The 18,521-nt window shown below is 43.0% G+C and overlaps 2 protein-coding genes across 2 annotated transcripts; one reads left to right on the forward strand and one right to left on the reverse strand.

Moving 5' to 3' along the window:
• Nucleotides 1-1,964: 1,964 nt before the first annotated feature.
• On the reverse strand, nt 1,965-2,873 carry LOC139441628 (uncharacterized). Its single transcript, XM_071222440.1, has one exon. It carries the CDS (start codon nt 2,871-2,873, stop codon nt 1,965-1,967), a length of 909 nt encoding a protein of 302 aa, XP_071078541.1.
• A 2,264-nt stretch (nt 2,874-5,137) lies between these two features.
• On the forward strand, nt 5,138-18,100 carry LOC139441650 (cdc42 homolog). The gene is made up of 3 exons (XM_071222455.1): nt 5,138-5,844; nt 10,250-10,308; nt 15,091-18,100. The coding sequence occupies exons 1-3, from the start codon at nt 5,688-5,690 to the stop codon at nt 15,496-15,498; spliced, it is 624 nt and encodes a 207-aa protein (XP_071078556.1). The 5' UTR covers nt 5,138-5,687; the 3' UTR covers nt 15,499-18,100.
• Nucleotides 18,101-18,521: the final 421 nt, after the last annotated feature.

Raw genomic sequence — 18,521 nt, forward strand, 5'->3', positions numbered from 1 at the left:
CTAGGGTGCATCATGTATCTCAGTGAGTGTCTTGATGGAACCAGTGGGGCTCTAGGGTGCATCATGTAGCTCAGTGGGGTGTCTTGATGGAACCAGTGGGGCACTAGGGTGCATCATGTAGCTCAGTGGGGCTCTAGGGTGCATCATGTAGCTCAGTGAGTGTCTTGATGGAACCAGTGGGGCACTAGGGTGCATCATGTAGCTCAGTGGAGCACTAGGGTGCATCATGTAGCTCAGTGGGGCACTAGGGTGCATCATGTAGCTCAGTGAGAGTCTTGATGGAACCAGTGGGGCACTAGGGTGCATCATGTAGCTCAGTGGAGTGTCTTGATGGAACCAGTGGAGCACTAGGGTGCATCATGTAGCTCAGTGGGGTGTTTTGATGGAACCAGTGGGGCACTAGGGTGCATCATGTAGCTCAGTGGGGCACTAGGGTGCATCATGTAGCTCAGTGGGGTGTCTTGATGGAACCAGTGGAGCACTAGGGTGCATCATGTAGCTCAGTGGGGCACTAGGGTGCATCATGTAGCTCAGTGGGGCACGAGGGTGCATCATGTAGCTCAGTGGATTGTCTTGATGGAACCAGTGGGGCACTTGTTTAGGGGTAGCGAGAACTAAGATCTGATTTTAATGAGATTGTTCACTTACCCAGCCTTGCAGGAACAGTAGGAATTTGCAAATTCTTCAGATCGTATTTCAACCTGAAGATGATGTTGAAATACATTGATATGACAGATCCAATCATCATCATTATTATTTACACACGTATATGGGGCAGAATGGCTAAGGATTATGTGCTGTGTGTGCACAAAGAGAGACTCTTTGAGTAAATGGAGATAACTTTGTAAAGTTAAAACTGACTATGTGATCTAAGGGAGATAATCCAGTTTGCCCTTCCATTGAACTTGTTTTCTGTATGAGGACGTTTTCTGATGCTGCATTTTGGGCAAATGTAATAAATCTGTGACAGATCTGATCATCATCATTATTTAATATTTCAGACACTCCCATTTCCGTTTTGTACCAATAGTTTGGATCAGTAAACCCAGATGTCTGCATTTGTGCCTCAGACTCGCTGACTTGGTTGATGCATGTCATTGTGTCCCAATTGTGTAGATCAATGCTCATGATGTCAATCACTGGATTGTGTGGTGCAGACTCGATTCTTTACAGACTGTCGTCATACTGCTGGAGTGTGGCGTTAAACAACAAACAAACAAACATTTGTGCCTGCATGCATTGACGTTTGTGAATATAAACTAAAAACAATGTTGTGTTCTTTCTTGTGTTTCTATTTATCTCCCCAGAGTTCAGAGGTTCAACTGATCATTTGTCTTGGCTGTTCTCTATCTTGTGTTCGACCTGATGACTTCTGTTGTGGACATGTACAGTGAAACACCACACAGAGGACACCAGCCGAAGTCACAGCACTCGGGTTTACATACAACATACTGACACTGCCTGCTGTTTGACACTGGCTGCTGTGTGACGCTGGCTGCTGTGTGACGCTGGCTGCTGTGTGACGCTGGCTGCTGTGAGACACTGGCTGCTGTATGACACTGGCTGCTGTATGCCACTGGCTGCTGTGTGACACTGGCTGCTGTATGACACTGGCTGCTGTGTGACACTGGCTGCTGTATGACACTGGCTGCTGTATGCCACTGGCTGCTGTGTGACACTGGCTGCTGTATGTCACTGGCTGCTGTATGATACTGGCTGGTGTATGACACTGGCTGCTGTATGAGACTGGCTGCTGTATGTCACTGGCTGCTGTATGACACTGGCTGCTGTATGCCACTGGCTGGTGTATGACACTGGCTAGTGTATGACACTGCCTGCTGTATGTCACTGGATGCTGTATGACACTGGCTGCTGTATGACACTGGCTGCTGTATGTCACTGGCTGCTGTATGACACTGCCTGCTGTATGTCACTGGCTGCTGTATGACACTGCCTGCTGTATGTCACTGGCTGCTGTGTGACGCTGGCTGCTGTGTGACGCTGGCTGCTGTGTGACGCTGGCTGCTGTATGACACTGGCTGCTGTATGACACTGCCTGCTGTGTGACGCTGGCTGCTGTGTGACACTGGCTGCTGTATGACACTGCCTGCTGTATGACACTGGCTGCTGTATGACACTGGCTGCTGTATGAGACTGGCTGCTGTATGACACTGGCTGCTGTATGACACTGGCTGCTGTGTGAGACTGGCTGCTGTATGACACTGGCTGCTGTATGATACTGGCTGCTGTATGACACTGGCTGCTGTATGACACTGGCTGCTGTTTGACACTGGCTGTTGTATGACACTGGCTGCTGTGTGACACTGGCTGCTGTATGAGACTGGCTGCTGTATGAGACTGGCTGCTTTATGACACTGGCTGCTGTGTGACACTGGCTGCTGTGTGACACTGGCTGCTGTATGAGACTGGCTGATGTATGATACTGGCTGCTGTATGACACTGGCTGCTGTATGATACTGGCTGCTGTATGACACTGGCTGTTGTATGACACTGGCTGCTGTGTGACACTGGCTGTTGTATGACACTGGCTGCTGTGTGACACTGGCTGGTGTGTGACACTGGCTGCTGTATGACACTGTCTGCTGTATGACGCTGGCTGCTGTATGACACTGGCTGCTGTGTGACACTGGCTGTTGTATGACACTGGCTGCTGTGTGACACTGGCTGCTGTATGACACTGGCTGCTGTATGACACTGGATACTATGTGACACTGGCTTCTGTATGACACTGGCTGCTGTTTGACACTGCCTGTTGTATGACACTGGCTGCTGTGTGACACTGGCTGCTGCCTGACACTGGCTGCTGTCTGACACTGTGTCGTGTTATTTTGAGGCTGGAAGGGTCGTGTCATTGCGAGGCTTGAAGGGTCATGTTACTGAATGGCTGGAGGGTCGTGTTATTGAATGGCTGGAAGGGCCTTGTTATTAAATGGCTCGAAGGGTCGTGTTTTTGTGAGGCTGGAATGGTGGTGTTTTTGAATGGCTGGAGGAGTTGTTTTATTGAATGGCTGGTAGGGTGGTGTTATTGAACGGCTGGAAGGGTTGTTATTGAATAGCTGGAAGGGTCGTGTTATTGTGAGGCTGGAAGGGTCGTGTTATTAAATGGCTGCAGGGGTCGTGTTATTGAATGGATGGAAGGGCCTTGTTATTGAATGGCTAGAAGGGCCGTGTTATTGAAAGGCCCAAAGGGTCGTGTTATTGTGAGGCTAGAAGGGCCGTGTTATTGTCAGGCTGGAAGGGTCGTGTTATTGTGAGGCTAGAAGGGCCGTGTTATTGTGAGGCTGGAAGGGTCGTGTTATTGTGAGGCTAGAAGGGCCGTGTTATTGTGAGGCTGGAAGGGTCGTGTTATTGTGAGGCTAGAAGGGCCGTGTTATTGTGAGGCTGGAAGGGTCGTGTTATTGTGAGGCTGGAAGGGCCGTGGTATTGTGAGGCTAGAAGGGCCGTGTTATTGTGAGGCTGGAAGGGTCGTGTTATTGTGAGGCTGGAAGGGCCGTGTTATTGAATGACTGGAAGGGCCGTGTTATTGTGAGGCTGGAAGTGTCGTGTTATTGAATGACTGGAAGGGTCGTGTTATTGTGAGGCTGGAAGGGCCGTGTTATCGTGAGGCTGGAAGGGTCGTGTTATTGTGAGGCTGGAAGGGCCGTGTTATTGAATGGCTGGAAGGGCCGTGGTATTGTGAGGCTGGAAGGGCCGTGTTATCGAATGGCTGGAAGGGCCGTGTTATTGTGAGGCTGGAAGGGTCGTGTGCAATTAACAATTAAAGAAAATATTTCTCAATGGTTCTTGTTGATGTAACTACAACAAATGTGTTGCATGTATAACAGTATGGAAACTTTGATCTGATAATGTGACTTTTATTTGGCCGTACATAACTCAGCGATCTGAAATCGTTCAAACAAACTCAATTCACACTCCTGAGAAATAAGCAACAAATGTAAGGAATGAAAAATGACGTAAATATACAAGGGGAAATGTACGTTTATTTCCGATAGTTTCACTACTGTAACATCACACAATGTGCGCAAAGGTTTTACACATTACTTGAACTGCTGTGTACAGAGTATTCTTTTTCAAATTGACCTGGTTTAAAAGTTTCTTTTGACTAGTCTCTTTCATAGTATATCGGTAGTATATCCGGGGGATTGAGCACTTTCCTTGTTTTAACACTCTGTGCACGAGTCATACGTGTTAAGTGGATAAGGTGTTTTAACATTAATTCAGAGGGGGCGATTAGGTGCCCGACCATGCATGAGGACTTACATTCGAATATGTACTGTTACGTCAGAGGTTTTCAATATGTCGATGCGGCGTCATTGTTGGAGTCTTTATAGCTCTGTAAGCATCAATGTTCACTACTAGTGTTTGATGTAATATTTACTTGTTTAATAATAATTACAATGGTATTTGAAAGTACTAACGGTTTTTAGGTAACATAGTAAAGATCGTTAAACCTATGTCAAGCTATGCAGCATTCATGTGCTTACAATTTACATATTCCTCACTACAATATGACCAAAATAATAGCGTTCTCAAATTGCACTTATTCAGCTTTCTTTCAGGTCTGGTCTTCCTTCCGCAAACTTTTCAATCCCAGCAAAGATTATTAATCCCAGCAAAGATTGTTAGAATAATATCGTATTTTATGATTGTCTATATCTGCAATATGTTTTGAATGTTTGATGTAAAGGGAGTGGATTTTGAATAATGTATAATTGTTGAGATGTTACACATTGTATTTAATTTGAAATGTGAATAAAGATTTAAATATTTTTTTTTTTTACTTATCCCTAGCTACGCCCCAGAAAGGCCTAATGCAGTATTTACGGGTTCGTCGATAGCATTTCTTTTTTTTTATTATTATATAAGAATAGACTACTTGTGGATATGAACTATATTCAGCCTTCCTACTGCCATAACCATGATTCAAACAGGACCATAACATATTTTCCATTTTTTCCCAATTGCTGATTTGCAATCGCTATTTATTTATTATCCGAAACGTATCGCAATTGTCGGGTTACGTACTGGGCATCGCTCTGTTGAGACGGTTGCCTGTCATCGCGGCAAGTTGAGTCATTGTGACGTCACAATGCAAACTTCCCATCCCACGAAACACCTCCATCCGTCTCTGACCTGTACATTCTGTCGTAGTTTACATGCTCGTATTTTGAAATACACTTCACCATGTTATCAACGTAATGGTATATTCAGGATATGGGGGCATCCGCGAGGACAGACAAATGTCAGCTTGCCCCACATTTCTTAAATTCAATCGACTTTTTAACTGTTCTGTACCCTACGCAAGTACTTCCTCATAGCAGACAGAGACTGCAGACTGGAGTGATCGGATTGAGAGACAGATTCACGCTTCTCTCTTCGGCTCCTGAAGTATTGGTTTACTTCTGTGGCACGTGCATTGCCAAAGAAACGCATGACGAGTTTGCAGTCTGTTCCAGTGTAGACCAGAAGCAAGGGCTGAACGCGCATACGCTCCACTGTCAAGTGCTGTTTCCTGGTTGTGACGTCACGCGCACGGCGAGCAGACGGCAAGCGAGTCGCACAGCATCTTTCAGCGTTTGGGTTTTCTGGAGAGGAAAAAGGGATTTTTTCTTTCCTACCCGTGTTAGATTACCACCCCAGGTTGTGTGTAGGCCTTAACCCACGGGATGGAGGGCGGGGGAGATGCGCCACCCTCGGGAGCGGATTATGTCAAGTGCGTCGTTGTGGGGGACGGTGCTGTGGGCAAGACGTGTTTACTCGTTAGTTACACCACGAACAAATTCCCAACCGATCATGTTCCGACTGTGTTCGAAAATTATGCAGGTAAGCGTTTTTATTTAACTGCGTTATTTGCCATATTCACCTGAATCTGCTAATTTATTCCTTTGTTTCCCAGCCATCTGTCTATATCGATTGACCCAAACTTTGACCCCTCTATTCCATAATGGGTACGATCTATAATGCATGTGGAAGAGTCCACGTTGTAATTGAGGGGGAGTTGAATCAATACTGGTTTATTCCTGAACGAAAGTAGCGAAAAAAATCCAATAGAATACAATAAAGCATCTATGTTAATGAGAGAAGGTTGAACGCCAAGCGTGACCGGACCTCTACGTCTATTGTCTAGCGGGGACAGCAATATTCAATATGCGCGTATTGTCTAAGCCGTGTGATACATTTCGCGAGAAATTCTTGGCATTGTCAGCGCGCGTGAGACAATCCAATATCCTCGTGTCATTAAACTGCGTAACGGTAACGCTATGCCTGTGCACTGAAGACTTGCGTGCTTGCTTTAAAGCGCACGCAGAATGCCGAGAAAAGAATTACTTTTTTAATCACATCGCCTCTCTTTAGTCCTTTTAGTTTCCAGGTGCTCTATAGGCTGGGCCGTTTCTCGGGCTTCTCGGCTATTTCGAGGTTCAACAACGTTAACTGAGTTTTTCTCTACACTTAGGAGGAAATCCTCGCCAAGCCGACTGAGACTCCCTGTTAAACGCTTCATTAGTGAGGCCTCGACCTTGAGTCTCCCAGTGTTTACCAACTTCGAGTTCAACCTTTGAGTTGAGGTAGCATTCTGAATGCGGTCTGTAAGAGGGGGAAGGAGTGATTAACAGGGAGGACAGATTAACAAACATGAACGAGACTGCCGCTCCACGGCAGTCGACCCAACTGTTTCAAAACTTTCAGTTTCGTAAGGCATGGAGGTCACATAGGGATGACATTTCCCACTTGCATTAGTTTTGCCAACTAACATTTCTTTTGGACGTTTTCCTCCTCGGTGACTTCATAGGAGGAATGTTGGCTCAGATATAACATATTTCATTAACTCCATAACATGAAAGTCCTCGATAATACAGGGCATTGTATATCCATTTTGTAACGATAAATACACTGAACCCATTCGCGTCACCTTCTTCGTCTCTATTATGTATAACTTTGCCAAAACTTTCTCTCGCCCATGGGTGTAATTTGATTGGACGACGCAGAACGAAGCCATGGGTGCTGGGTACACATGTCGTACTAGAATGGAGATCTGATACTTAGGGAAGTCGAGAATGGGTCATTACATCAATTTCAACTATTATTGCAACTCCCCTTTGATCTTTTGATAGTCTTTTTATGGCATTTTATGGCGGTTAAACTTAACACCCCACCCGTCTAAGGTAGTGAAAACTTAATACCCCCACCCATCTAATGTTTTGAAAACTTAACACCCCACCCATCTAATGTTTTGAAAACTTAACATCCCACCCGTCTAATGTAGTGAAAACTTAATACCCCCACCCATCTAATGTTGTGAAAACTTAATACCCCCACCCATCTAATGTTGTGAAAACGTAACATCCCACCCGTCTAATGTAGTGAAATCTTAATACCCCCACCCATCTAATGTTGTGAAAACTTAACATCCCACCCGTCTAATGTAGTGAAAACTTAACACCCCGCCCGTCTAATGTTTTGAAAACTTAACATCCCACCCGTCTAATGTAGTGAAAACTTAACACCCCGCCCGTCTAATGTAATGAAACCTTACTTAATCCCCACCCGTCTAATGAAGTGAAAACCGTCTAATGTAGTGAAAACTCAACATCCCACCCGTCAAATGTAGTGAAAACGTAACACCCCACCCGTCTAATGTAATTAAAACCTACTTAATACCCACTCGTCTAATGTAGTGAAAACCTAACACCCCACCCATCTCATGTTGTGAAAACATACTACCCCACCCGTCTAATGTAGTGAAAAATTAACACCCCACCTGTCTAATGAAGTGAAAACGTAATACCCCATCCGTCTAATGTAGTGAAAACTGACTCATGTAGTGAAAACTTTAACACCCCACCCGTCTAATGAAGTGAAAACGTAATACCCCATCCGTCTAATGTAGTGAAAACTTACTTAATGACCCACCCGTCTAATGTAGTGAAAACCTAACACCCCACCCGTCTAATGTAGTGAAAACTTTCTTTGTTTACTGGTTGTTTAACGCCGCACTCACCAATATTCCAGCTATGTGACGGCGGTTTGTAAATAATCGAGTCTGGACCAGACAATCCAGTGATTGGTATCATGAGCAATTAGGATACGATGACGTTCATCAAACAATTTCACAAAGCCGTTAGTCTCCTCTGTCGACAAGCAAAGTCGTCTTTTAGGGCAAGCATGGGTTCCTGAAGACATATTCTAACCCGGATCTTCTTGGGTACCGCCTAATGTAGTGAGTTCCTATATTACCCTACATGTTGATTAGTGGGCTTCTGCAGAGGGACGGGGGAAATCCCACTTCCTGGAGGTTCACGGGAACATGGAGCTTTGCACTGCGTCATACAACCAACGGGTTATTATGCCGAGGCGTGAATCAGGCGCTGGTCCGAGGCGTGAATCAGGCGCTGGTCCGAGGCGTGAATCACTGCAGGTTGGTATGGGGAGTAAACGCTGTCTTCAAGACACAGGCCTCGACAAGCACTGCTTGTGTAGAACATATTGCCACGTTGAACATTCTGATCGAATATGATCACATGTATGTAGAAGCGGCGAAAGCATGGTAACCCGAACTTGTCCGTTGTTAGATACGAGTAGATTCGAGGTACTACCACATGGATACAAACTGGTGCATGCGCGCAAGTCCGAGTCAGTAATTTTAATTAAATGTTCAAGAAGTTCAGAAGGCATGTCTTGGTACGGGGATACCTTTGTTACCTATAGGGTTGGAAATATCCGAGGTGATAAATATCGTTGATTACTCGCCCGTGAAATCACCCGTTTAATAAACATACAGTTGTGTTTCACATAGTGTAATACCAAAGCGCCTGCTCGTGTACGGAAACAAGTTTCACTTAAAATAATGAAAACTCCCAACATCCCTGGTCTTTATCAATGACATTGTGCGTAGAGATGATAGATCACTGAGAGGAGCTTAAGCACACTCGATGACCCCAGCAACCCTGTTGCTAGGCTGACTTCACATGGCATTGTCTTGCTGTTGGATCTTCCAACAAATTCCTCAAATTACGTCACAGGGCATTGTGATGTGATTGTAAACTTTGTGGCACAGGACCCCGTCACGAGGCTATCGTAGCACAACGAGAGTCATAACTCGATATTTAAGTATGGGTTTGTTTGTTGTTTAACGCCGCATTCAGCAATATTCCAGCTATATGACGGCGGCCTGTAAGTGATCGAGTCTGAACCAGACAATCCAGTGATTGACAACATGAGCATCGATCCACGCAATTGGGATCGATGACATGCATCAACACAGTCAGCGAGCCTGACCACCACTGCAAGCGTGGGTTGCTGAAGACCTATTCTACCCCAGATCTTCATAGGCCGTTTAAGTTTGGTAGTTAATATAGCTTCGTATGGGAGTCAGGATAGCTGTGTGGAACGGACCTCTGATTTCTAAATGTGGCATTAAATTAATAAATATATACTTTTCACTTGTTTAAAGTTTTATTCTGTTGAACTCATTTGAATTAAGCATAGATGTCAGCAAAGATAGCGTAGATGTCAGCCTATTCACACGGCAGTGAAATTTAAAAAAAAATAAAATTAACAAGTAATACATGATATACGAAACTCGCTCCCGTGTTATACTGATTCTATTCACTCGTTTCATAGAATTGGTATAACACGGGATCTCATTCATTCATTTATTCTATGTATGTGCACTAGTGCAAATATCACTTCACGCGCACCCCTATTGTTGACCTCATTCGAATGTTATTGTAACGTAATGAGGTTGGAATGACGTCACACTATAATAATAATAATGATAATGATAGTATTAATAATTATTATTATAATTAAAATGCGACAAACCCTTTCCATATCCAATAGAAATAATATCTAGAGTCGATTCCGATCATGTCATTAGAATGTTTCTATGAATCACTATCAAATAGTAATGATACCAGGTGTTCGCGAAACTGATCGTCATCATTGAATTTAAAGGAGAGCTCAAAAGGATAAGAAATAATGGGTACTATAGAACTTTTTTACACCAGTAATTCGTAAGGTTAATGTGACGTCATTACGGCCTTTTTTATGTTACAATGAGTAGCCTGTGTAGAGAACACGCCCCGTGTTAGAGCGTTTCTAGAAGAGTACATGCAACAGCACGGGATTCGTGTGTTTGATTCTGGTTTTGAACTATGGTGTGGTTAAATGTTGTTCTGCTTATCAAGTTTTGTATCCAGGTGGGTTGACTGTTGCGTTGTTGTTGCAGTGACGGTGACGGTGGACGGACAGCCAACGGTGCTTGGCCTCTACGACACCGCGGGGCAGGTGAGTGAGAAACGCGATGCATGCTGGGACGAATGTGACACCTCATCAAACTTGGCACCCTTGACACAATACCATACCATGCGCACGTACGTATGTATGTACGTACGTTAGGCTACGCCAACCCCATACTTGACGACCGGTGTCTGGGCGATGGGCATCAGCGATCTGTTGCAAAAGGTGCAGCCTTCTTTCGTCTTCCGTCAGTTCGACTCAGTAATTGTTGTAAGGTGGGTGACTCGACTCCACTCCGTCAATCACACCCCTCACTTGATAATGGACAGGTCCAAGCTCCATATTACTAGAGACAAAAACCTTCATTCAAATAAAAACGTGAAACAAAGCCGAATAATTTTTAAAATCATTTTAAGGTTAAAGCTTAGTAGTAAATAAAGGAAGAAACCTTCTGACTAGTCTCTCATCATGTTGAAAAACACTCAAACCACAGATTATGTCGAACACTGGTTTACTAATAACACTCAAATCACAGATTATGTCGAACACTGGTTTACTAATAACAAAAACAAATAAGTATTTACACTTTTAAGAGTTCTTAGCCAAGGGTTAACTAACTTCTTTCCTTTGAGTTAACAGATTTCCGAAACACACTGCTGATTCAATTACTATGTACTTATCAGGAGATGTGGTTTTAGTAGCTTACAATAACTGAAGGTATATACGTGTTTTATTCACAGTATGAATTTAGTTAAACTTGAATTCTTTGATAGGCATTGGTGAGAAGTTAGCGGATGACAAATCAGACAAAGGTCTAAGGATGAAAACCTCTTGTTATACTGTAGTCGGGACGTGTCGGTGTAGACCCTTATACCGTTGTCAACGTGATTGTACTTGTGAGCACTACACGTCTTAGTGCTACGATCACTTTGTGGAACAGGGGCCAGAACACTAAGTCTTGGGTTCCCAAATATATTGATATGATAGTGCTTGTTCATCTGCAGCTGGGGGCACGGGTGGCCCAGTCGTCTAAGGCGCCGCGATTCGCTGTGCAGAGTTCCAGTAACCAATGATTGTGGGTTCGAATCCTGGTTCGCATTGATAATGTTTCTAGGTTTGTCAGCACCATACCCGTGCTCGTGGGTTCACCGAAGTGGTAAACGTCTGAGACCTGCATCACTTCGGGCTTTCCTCCCACATTAAGCTGACACGCCGCGATATAACCGAACTACTTTTGAAAGCGGTGTTAAAGGGGCACTAATCTCAAGCATTTTCCCGGGACCGGTGGTTGCCTTTGTTGTTGTTTTATCCCGTGAGTACCCGGATGATATAGCAGTAATGTAAACTATTTCGAGACCTGTGCTGCGCCATTCGTAAGCGCATTTGTCACTTTTATTGATAGTATAAGGGCGTATGGTTACATTAATCAACAAAATGAAATACAGTTTTTTGAAATAATAAGGAAATGTAGGTATCTTTGTGGGTAGAATCGGTAATGGTGACGAAGTTTTGATAAGACACTTGGTAATTGTGCGATTTTCTTTTACACTATTTTGACTTGCAACACAAAGTTAATACTTGACCTGAGCATGTCCATCTGTATTATTATGATCACGAATTCCAAACATTTTTTTAATGTTTAATATCCCCAGTTGACTGAAAAGGTTAGGATTAAAAGTACATTTCTATATTGTTTGGCTTCTATGCACCCTAGCTTCAACTTTCTACACACATTAACCACAATGAGTACTTGTGCCTTTTGCAAGTTTGAAGATTCTGATTTTTTTAATTGTTGCCTTTTCCATGGAAACATTAGAAACTTAAACTTTTAGGGTGGGTGTTTTGTACGGCCTATATCTTTTTTAACTATGCACCCAAGCTTCACCAAACTGTCTACACACATTAACCACAATGAGTACTTGTGCCCTTTGCTAGTTTGAAGATTCTGAATTTTTTAATTTTTGACGTTTCCATGGAATCATGGTGAAACATAAATTTTGGGTAGAGTTTTTGTACGATCCATGTTTACAATATTATGTATCCTAGCCTCAGCAAACTTGCTGCATTAACCGCTATGATTGTTTTTTTTATCTTTTATAAGATTCTGAAAGTTTTGTCTTTTGCTGTTTTCATGGAAACATGATGGAATTTAGAAATTTTGATGACTGGTTTTGTATAGCTAATATATTTTCAAAAAAAATTTCCACACATGTAGATCATCATAAGTATCTGTGCTTTGAGATAGTTTGAATTTATGAATTATTTATCATATCCGTTAAGGCTAGATTAAAATTATTAATTTATTGATTTTCTTATATGATATTGTTCCATTTTTTATGTGTTTTTATATCAACAATTTTTGGTCCTTTTGATAATTCTTCTTATGTAACTCCTCAATTAAATTTTTATTCAAAGGTGTTCATGGTGATCTACTTCCTCGTAGTGAACACTGATAACATGGGAGATTGTGGGGGGCAATTGTCACTGGAACTCAATCTTAGTTTTTAAAACATTGAAGTTAAAATCAGTTAGAATATGTAATATTTCATTAATTAACAAACTATTTATTATTTGTTGACCAGCGGGGATAACGGGGGTATGTGAGCTTTGCTCACTTCTTTCTTGTTTGTACAATTTAAGGCAGCTTCCTTGTTCGAGGAATGCATCCGTGAATATCCACATAAAGGAACAATATTCCACACGTCTGCAGCTGTACAAGGAAACTGATTCGATGGCACGTGTCTCTGTAACAGTCAAATATTTAAAAATATTTATATCGTTTCGGGATATTATAACCAGTGTTGGTTTCTCAACTAATCATTTAGTTGGTTTCATCTGTTTCACATAGGTGTTAAGTCTCAAAGGTCAGCTGAGAAAGCCCACGTGCCAACTATTTTCACAATGTCGACGGTTCTTAAACTGTTCTTAGATAACAACGAGCATTCAATCAACGTATTATCGGTTAACCCTTTGAACAAAGTTTGTTGTTTTTACATCGACACTTCACGCCATGATATGAGTGTATTCCCTTTGCTTTAGTAAACCTACACATGTAAACACTTACTTTGGACATATCCACTGTGCAAGATAACAGTGATTAATTAATAACTTTTTTTCTGTTGACCCTTTGATGGCTAGGAATGATCCCTTGATTTATAAAAAGGTAAATCAGCTGATCATTCATCTCCTGCTGGGCTGCCATAACACACATTTCACCTCACTCCAAACCTGGATTTAGATTGAATAATTACCCCAGACACAAGAAATGCCAAATGGGAACCTATATCAGGTAATCTGAGTGGTGCTACCGCTAATTATACCTGTAATAAATTCATTAACTGAGCATCAAGTGACTGACGACAAATACACAAGTGTACTGTTATACCGGAAAACATGGATGACAACAAGGGAGTAGTAATCGTATTATCCACGCAATCCAAATACCGAAAATGCTTTCACTGCAGGGATACTTTTTAAATAACGACATCCGATGAGCTTCCGCTGTTCTTTTTGTCTGTCTGTTTAAGCAGAAGAAATTAATTAACATGCGTCCTCTGTCGAAATCTTCATGGATCACGGGTAACCAATCAGTGGTAAAAAATGCGTAAAACCTATATTGCTTCCAAGTTTATTTAGCTGTCCTTGCAGACGGTAGACCAGTAACGCTCAGTTGCGTTAGCGAGCAAATCGACTAACTGCTAGTGAGTCCTAGCGGCCAGTGTTGGACAGCCGAGCAGAAGCCAGAGATTAGTGCCCCTTCAAACCCAACTCACTCACTCATCAACAGCTGGGGCACAGGGCAATTATTTCTCAGAAATAGTTTGCTGCAATATTTGGAATATTGCTTGTTGACTGTATTATGATATGTTATATTTGGTCAGTGTATATAATAAATATATACACCTCTCTTATTCTTCTTCATCTTATGGTCTGCTATGTTTCTGAAAGGGGTTAGGTTGTTACCCCTCTCATCACTGGTGCACACTGATAACACTGTAGACGAAGCGGACGCCCGGGATGTCAGAGTACTGACTGAATATACACACGCCCATTATATGTTACATCGTATACATATACGTTTGAGTTGTCACGTACTAACTTACATCTATATGTCCCTGTAAAATATATACCTATATATATATCATTGAACAATATATACATATATGTCCCTGAACAATATATTCCTTTATGATCTAAAAAAATATCGTTTGGGTGAGATCAAGCGGTATCTGAGTGAGTATTGTTTTACGCCACTTTTGGCAATATTCCAGTAATATCACGGCGGGTCGCTGCAATGAAATTCTGTCACAACGTTTTGCAGAACATTGTGACGTCAGTGACTCATATCAACTCGTATATTTATTATCAGAAGTTACACGGGTGAGACTCTCTCTTGATTACCTACGAGGGCAAACATCGGGTTTCATACAAATCAATATGTTGTTTATTGTGACGTAAGGTCGGAATGACGTCGCACTAGAAACGACGTCATAGCTGTAGATTGTTGACGTCATTCGACAAATTGTTGTTCCGCTGCTATTGAGACTTGTTCTTATAGGTAACACTAAAATTCTTCTCTGTATGTAGACATCTTCCGTAATAAATAGAACATCATATTAGTGTTTATGTCATACTATGTTTACGACACTCGTACCTAAATTCCGGTATTTAGACACTCGTGTCGTAAACACAGTATGACATGAACACTCATATAATATCCTCTATGTATGTCCCTGAACGATATATACCTATATGTCACTGAACAATATATACTTATTTATACCTGTATAAAACATATTCATACACATCCCGTGTTATTTTTTGTTGCAGGAAGAATACGACCGCTTGCGTATCCTCGCTTACCCAGACACCAACGTCTTCATCGTGTGCTTCTCCGTCGTCAACCCCGCATCTTATGAGAACGTGGAGGAGAAATGGATACCGGAAGTGCGTCACTACCGGCCCCGAACGCCGGTCCTCCTCGTAGGAACGAAAAAGGACTTACGAGAGGGCTACAGCGACGACATTCAGCAGCTACAGCGTGATGGACAAAATCCAATCACATTCCAGCGCGGCCAGAGGTTAGCCAGTCGAATGAATGCTGTCGGTTATGTGGAGTGCTCGGCTCTGACGCAGGATGGACTGAAGGATGTTTTCGAGGCGGCCATTAACGCGGCCAAGAAGTACAATACGTCTGGTTCAGGATCTGGCAAAAAGCCGTGGTGTGTCATGTTGTAACTGCGCATTCGGGTGTGTCATGTTGTAACTTCGCATCCGGGTGTGTCATGTTGTAACTTCGCATCCGGGTGTGTCATGTTGTAACTTCGCATCCGGGTGTGTCATGTTGTAACTTCGCATACGGGTGTGTCATGTTGTAACTTCGCATCCGGGTGTGTCATGTTAAAACTGTGCATCCGAATGCGTCTTGTTATAACGCGCGGCCGGGATTGCCATGCTATAACTGCGCGGCCGGGTTGATTCCAGATTGCGGCTACAAACTATATCAATCGTGATACATAATATCTGTCGTAAGGACAACATCCATGCACATGATAAGGTGACACTGTATGGTCCAACAGCGGCGACCTGTCAGAATACATCAGTAAACCACTGCCACGAGTGACCCAGTGTATGAACAGCGCATTATAACCGTGGACTGGGCAGTGCTGTACACCGTCGAAGCTACAGGAAGTCGGCATGTGCGCGCCCACCCAGTCAGGGCGGTCACGTGTCTTGTATTTGCTTGCATCAAGGGCATCAAGAGCTTTGAGTTGTTTTACAATGTATTTATTATTTCAGGTAGTTCTTATATAACTTCATATGCTATCAAATGACATTGCAGGTTAACCCTAGTTAACTTCGTACCAAAAGGGCACACAATGTCACCTGTTGGCTTCGATGGTACCACATAAGACATATTGTAGGTTAACCTTTGCGCTGGACTTTTGATACGTTGGGATATTACTGTGTAACCTATAATATAAAGTGGTAATTAATTATGTTCGTACAGTCGACGCTCGTGTGTTGCAGGACCAAAAATCATGCATTGACTTCATCCAAAACACTGACTTACGTGAGACCAAAGACTTAGATAGATGTATACGCGTCTTTGGTGAGATTAACATGGTAGCTATTGGCAGGGAGGCATTATAGCATAAAACAGCGATCAAGGATGTGAAAGAACTATCTTACAAGGGGCGGACTGGGCTCAGCACTTGAGGCGGTAATTAAACCACAGCAATGCTACATTTTGGTGGTTTGAATAGCTTACTCCACAGACAAACCTATTTGAGCCACAGTGACAAACGATAGCATTAACCCAACGTACTCTTGAAGGTTTAACCAAACCAAACACCGGCTGTGTAGGAACTGTTGAGATTACCTCTATTTGCCGACATCGGCTGTTTAATCAGTGAAAGGGTTAACCTAACATGCCTTCATCGGTTGTGTAGCAACTGATAGGGTTAACCAAGCGATATTTGCTCAGCTGACCTCGCTCATCACGTGATCATGCCCACAGATGTGGTGCCACTCAGATTATTATCATTTATGCAAATGTATACATTTAATACATCCATGCAGCGTGTTTGCTTGTGTTATTTCTGTATGTTGTCAATATTGTCTCGCTATTTCGATGTCTCTATATTTACAGCAGCTGTTGATGTGGTATGTGACGAGCGACGAATAACATTTCATGATGGTTTGTAACAAACCGTAAATAGGATTTATGACCGCTTTGTGATTTTATTTTGTATATTACGTACGTTTATGTGATGTACACACAAACCAAAGAATTTATGATCCGTTATAACTGAATTCTTTCTTGCAACACTCGGCGATATTCCAGTAACGGGGCGGGACGCCAGGCATGTGAGTGACACAGTGTGTCAATGTGGAGAATCGAACTCGGACCTGGTTCCACAAAGCGATCGTATCACTGCAACTGTCGTCGCAACTCCATGTCCAAGTATGGGAGTTACGATCGTTTTAACGCTACGCTCGCTTTGTGGAACGGTGCGCGACGAATGTTTCAACCACAAGGTGACCCTTTATCCCGGAGCCTAAATCTACACTGGTGCACTTGGTGGACACGATGGTCTACTCGGACAACCTTCCCTCGCAATATTTTACCAGCTTCGGCAACTGAGCCCACTGACCGCGTGAACACCACCAGATGGTGGCCTGAGCGCCTTGGCTTGGTCTTGTTGTTTATCGATGCACTCTGCGATGTTAAGGAACATTCCAGCTGTATGACGGCGGTCTGGAAATAGTCAGTCTGGACCAGCCAGTCCAAGGATTGACATAATGATCATCTCCCCAAGCGTTTACGATCCGATGACACACAATCCACAAAGTCCCCAACCACCCGATGCATGGATGTGCTTCTCTAGTGACCCCGGAACACCCACGGGTGAGCCACGGCAGTATCATGCCATTTCATTCAGGGCAGTAATAAATGAACGTATGACGACATGTTTTGGGGAATATATTCTTTACACTTTTGACCTACACTTTGTCCAAATTTTACTTATGAAACTCAGTGTTTCAATTTAAGTTGCAGTAATCGTGTTTTTATGCAAGAATTCGTCTTGAATTGGAGTGTTATCAAACAGGGAAAATTACTGAAGCCACGTGATTTTATGGCCAACAGGCGGTGTTACTTGGAGCCACGTCCCTCATGGCGGCACATCCGTGTTTCGTAGTTAGTCTTCATACATTTACATTGTTTTATTGCTTTAAGTGTGATCGTTGTTGTTTATCTTATGTGGAATTATGTACACGGGAAGTCGAGATAACATGGGATGACGTCACGTGATCATGGAATAAATCATCAATTGTTTGCTAATTGCGTATGTTTCTGTTATAGTAAGTCGTCATATAGGGCGCTTGCATTCGTTCCCAACTAGTTGAAAATGTTAGTCGTTTAATGCTGCACACCTATATGACGGCAAATAGTAAATAATTCTGTATGGACCAGACAATTCCTTGATTGACATCGCGTGCATACATCTACGCAATTGGGATACGATGACACGCATGGACCGCTCGAACAGTCGACTCTCACCAACAGAATCTGCTGTTGCAGATCAATTCTAACCTGTGTATTCACGTGGTCATTTGAAAAAGAAAGACGCGCATAGCGACTTGTAAGCTGGCGCGAAGCCGGGGCCGTTTCTCAAAGCGAAAGTAGTGCTACGACCTGAAATGTAGCGTAATGTACAGAATAGCTTCTGTTACTGCTCACGTCAGACTTACCGAAT

Source organism: Haliotis cracherodii, unplaced genomic scaffold, assembly GCF_022045235.1.
Source record: "Haliotis cracherodii isolate W230 unplaced genomic scaffold, xgHalCrac1.p SCAF_42, whole genome shotgun sequence".
NCBI lineage: Eukaryota > Metazoa > Mollusca > Gastropoda > Lepetellida > Haliotidae > Haliotis > Haliotis cracherodii.

Excerpts from the sequence above, each read along its gene's own strand:
- LOC139441628 (XM_071222440.1), bottom strand. The coding sequence starts at position 2,873 with ATGACACGACCCTTCCAGCCTCAAAATAACACGACACAGTGTCAGACA.
- LOC139441650 (XM_071222455.1), top strand. The coding sequence starts at position 5,688 with ATGGAGGGCGGGGGAGATGCGCCACCCTCGGGAGCGGATTATGTCAAG. Across the intron at positions 5,845-10,249 it reads TGTGTTCGAAAATTATGCAG|TGACGGTGACGGTGGACGGA; the intron begins GTAAGCGTTTTT and ends TTGTTGTTGCAG. Across the intron at positions 10,309-15,090 it reads TCTACGACACCGCGGGGCAG|GAAGAATACGACCGCTTGCG; the intron begins GTGAGTGAGAAA and ends TTTTTGTTGCAG.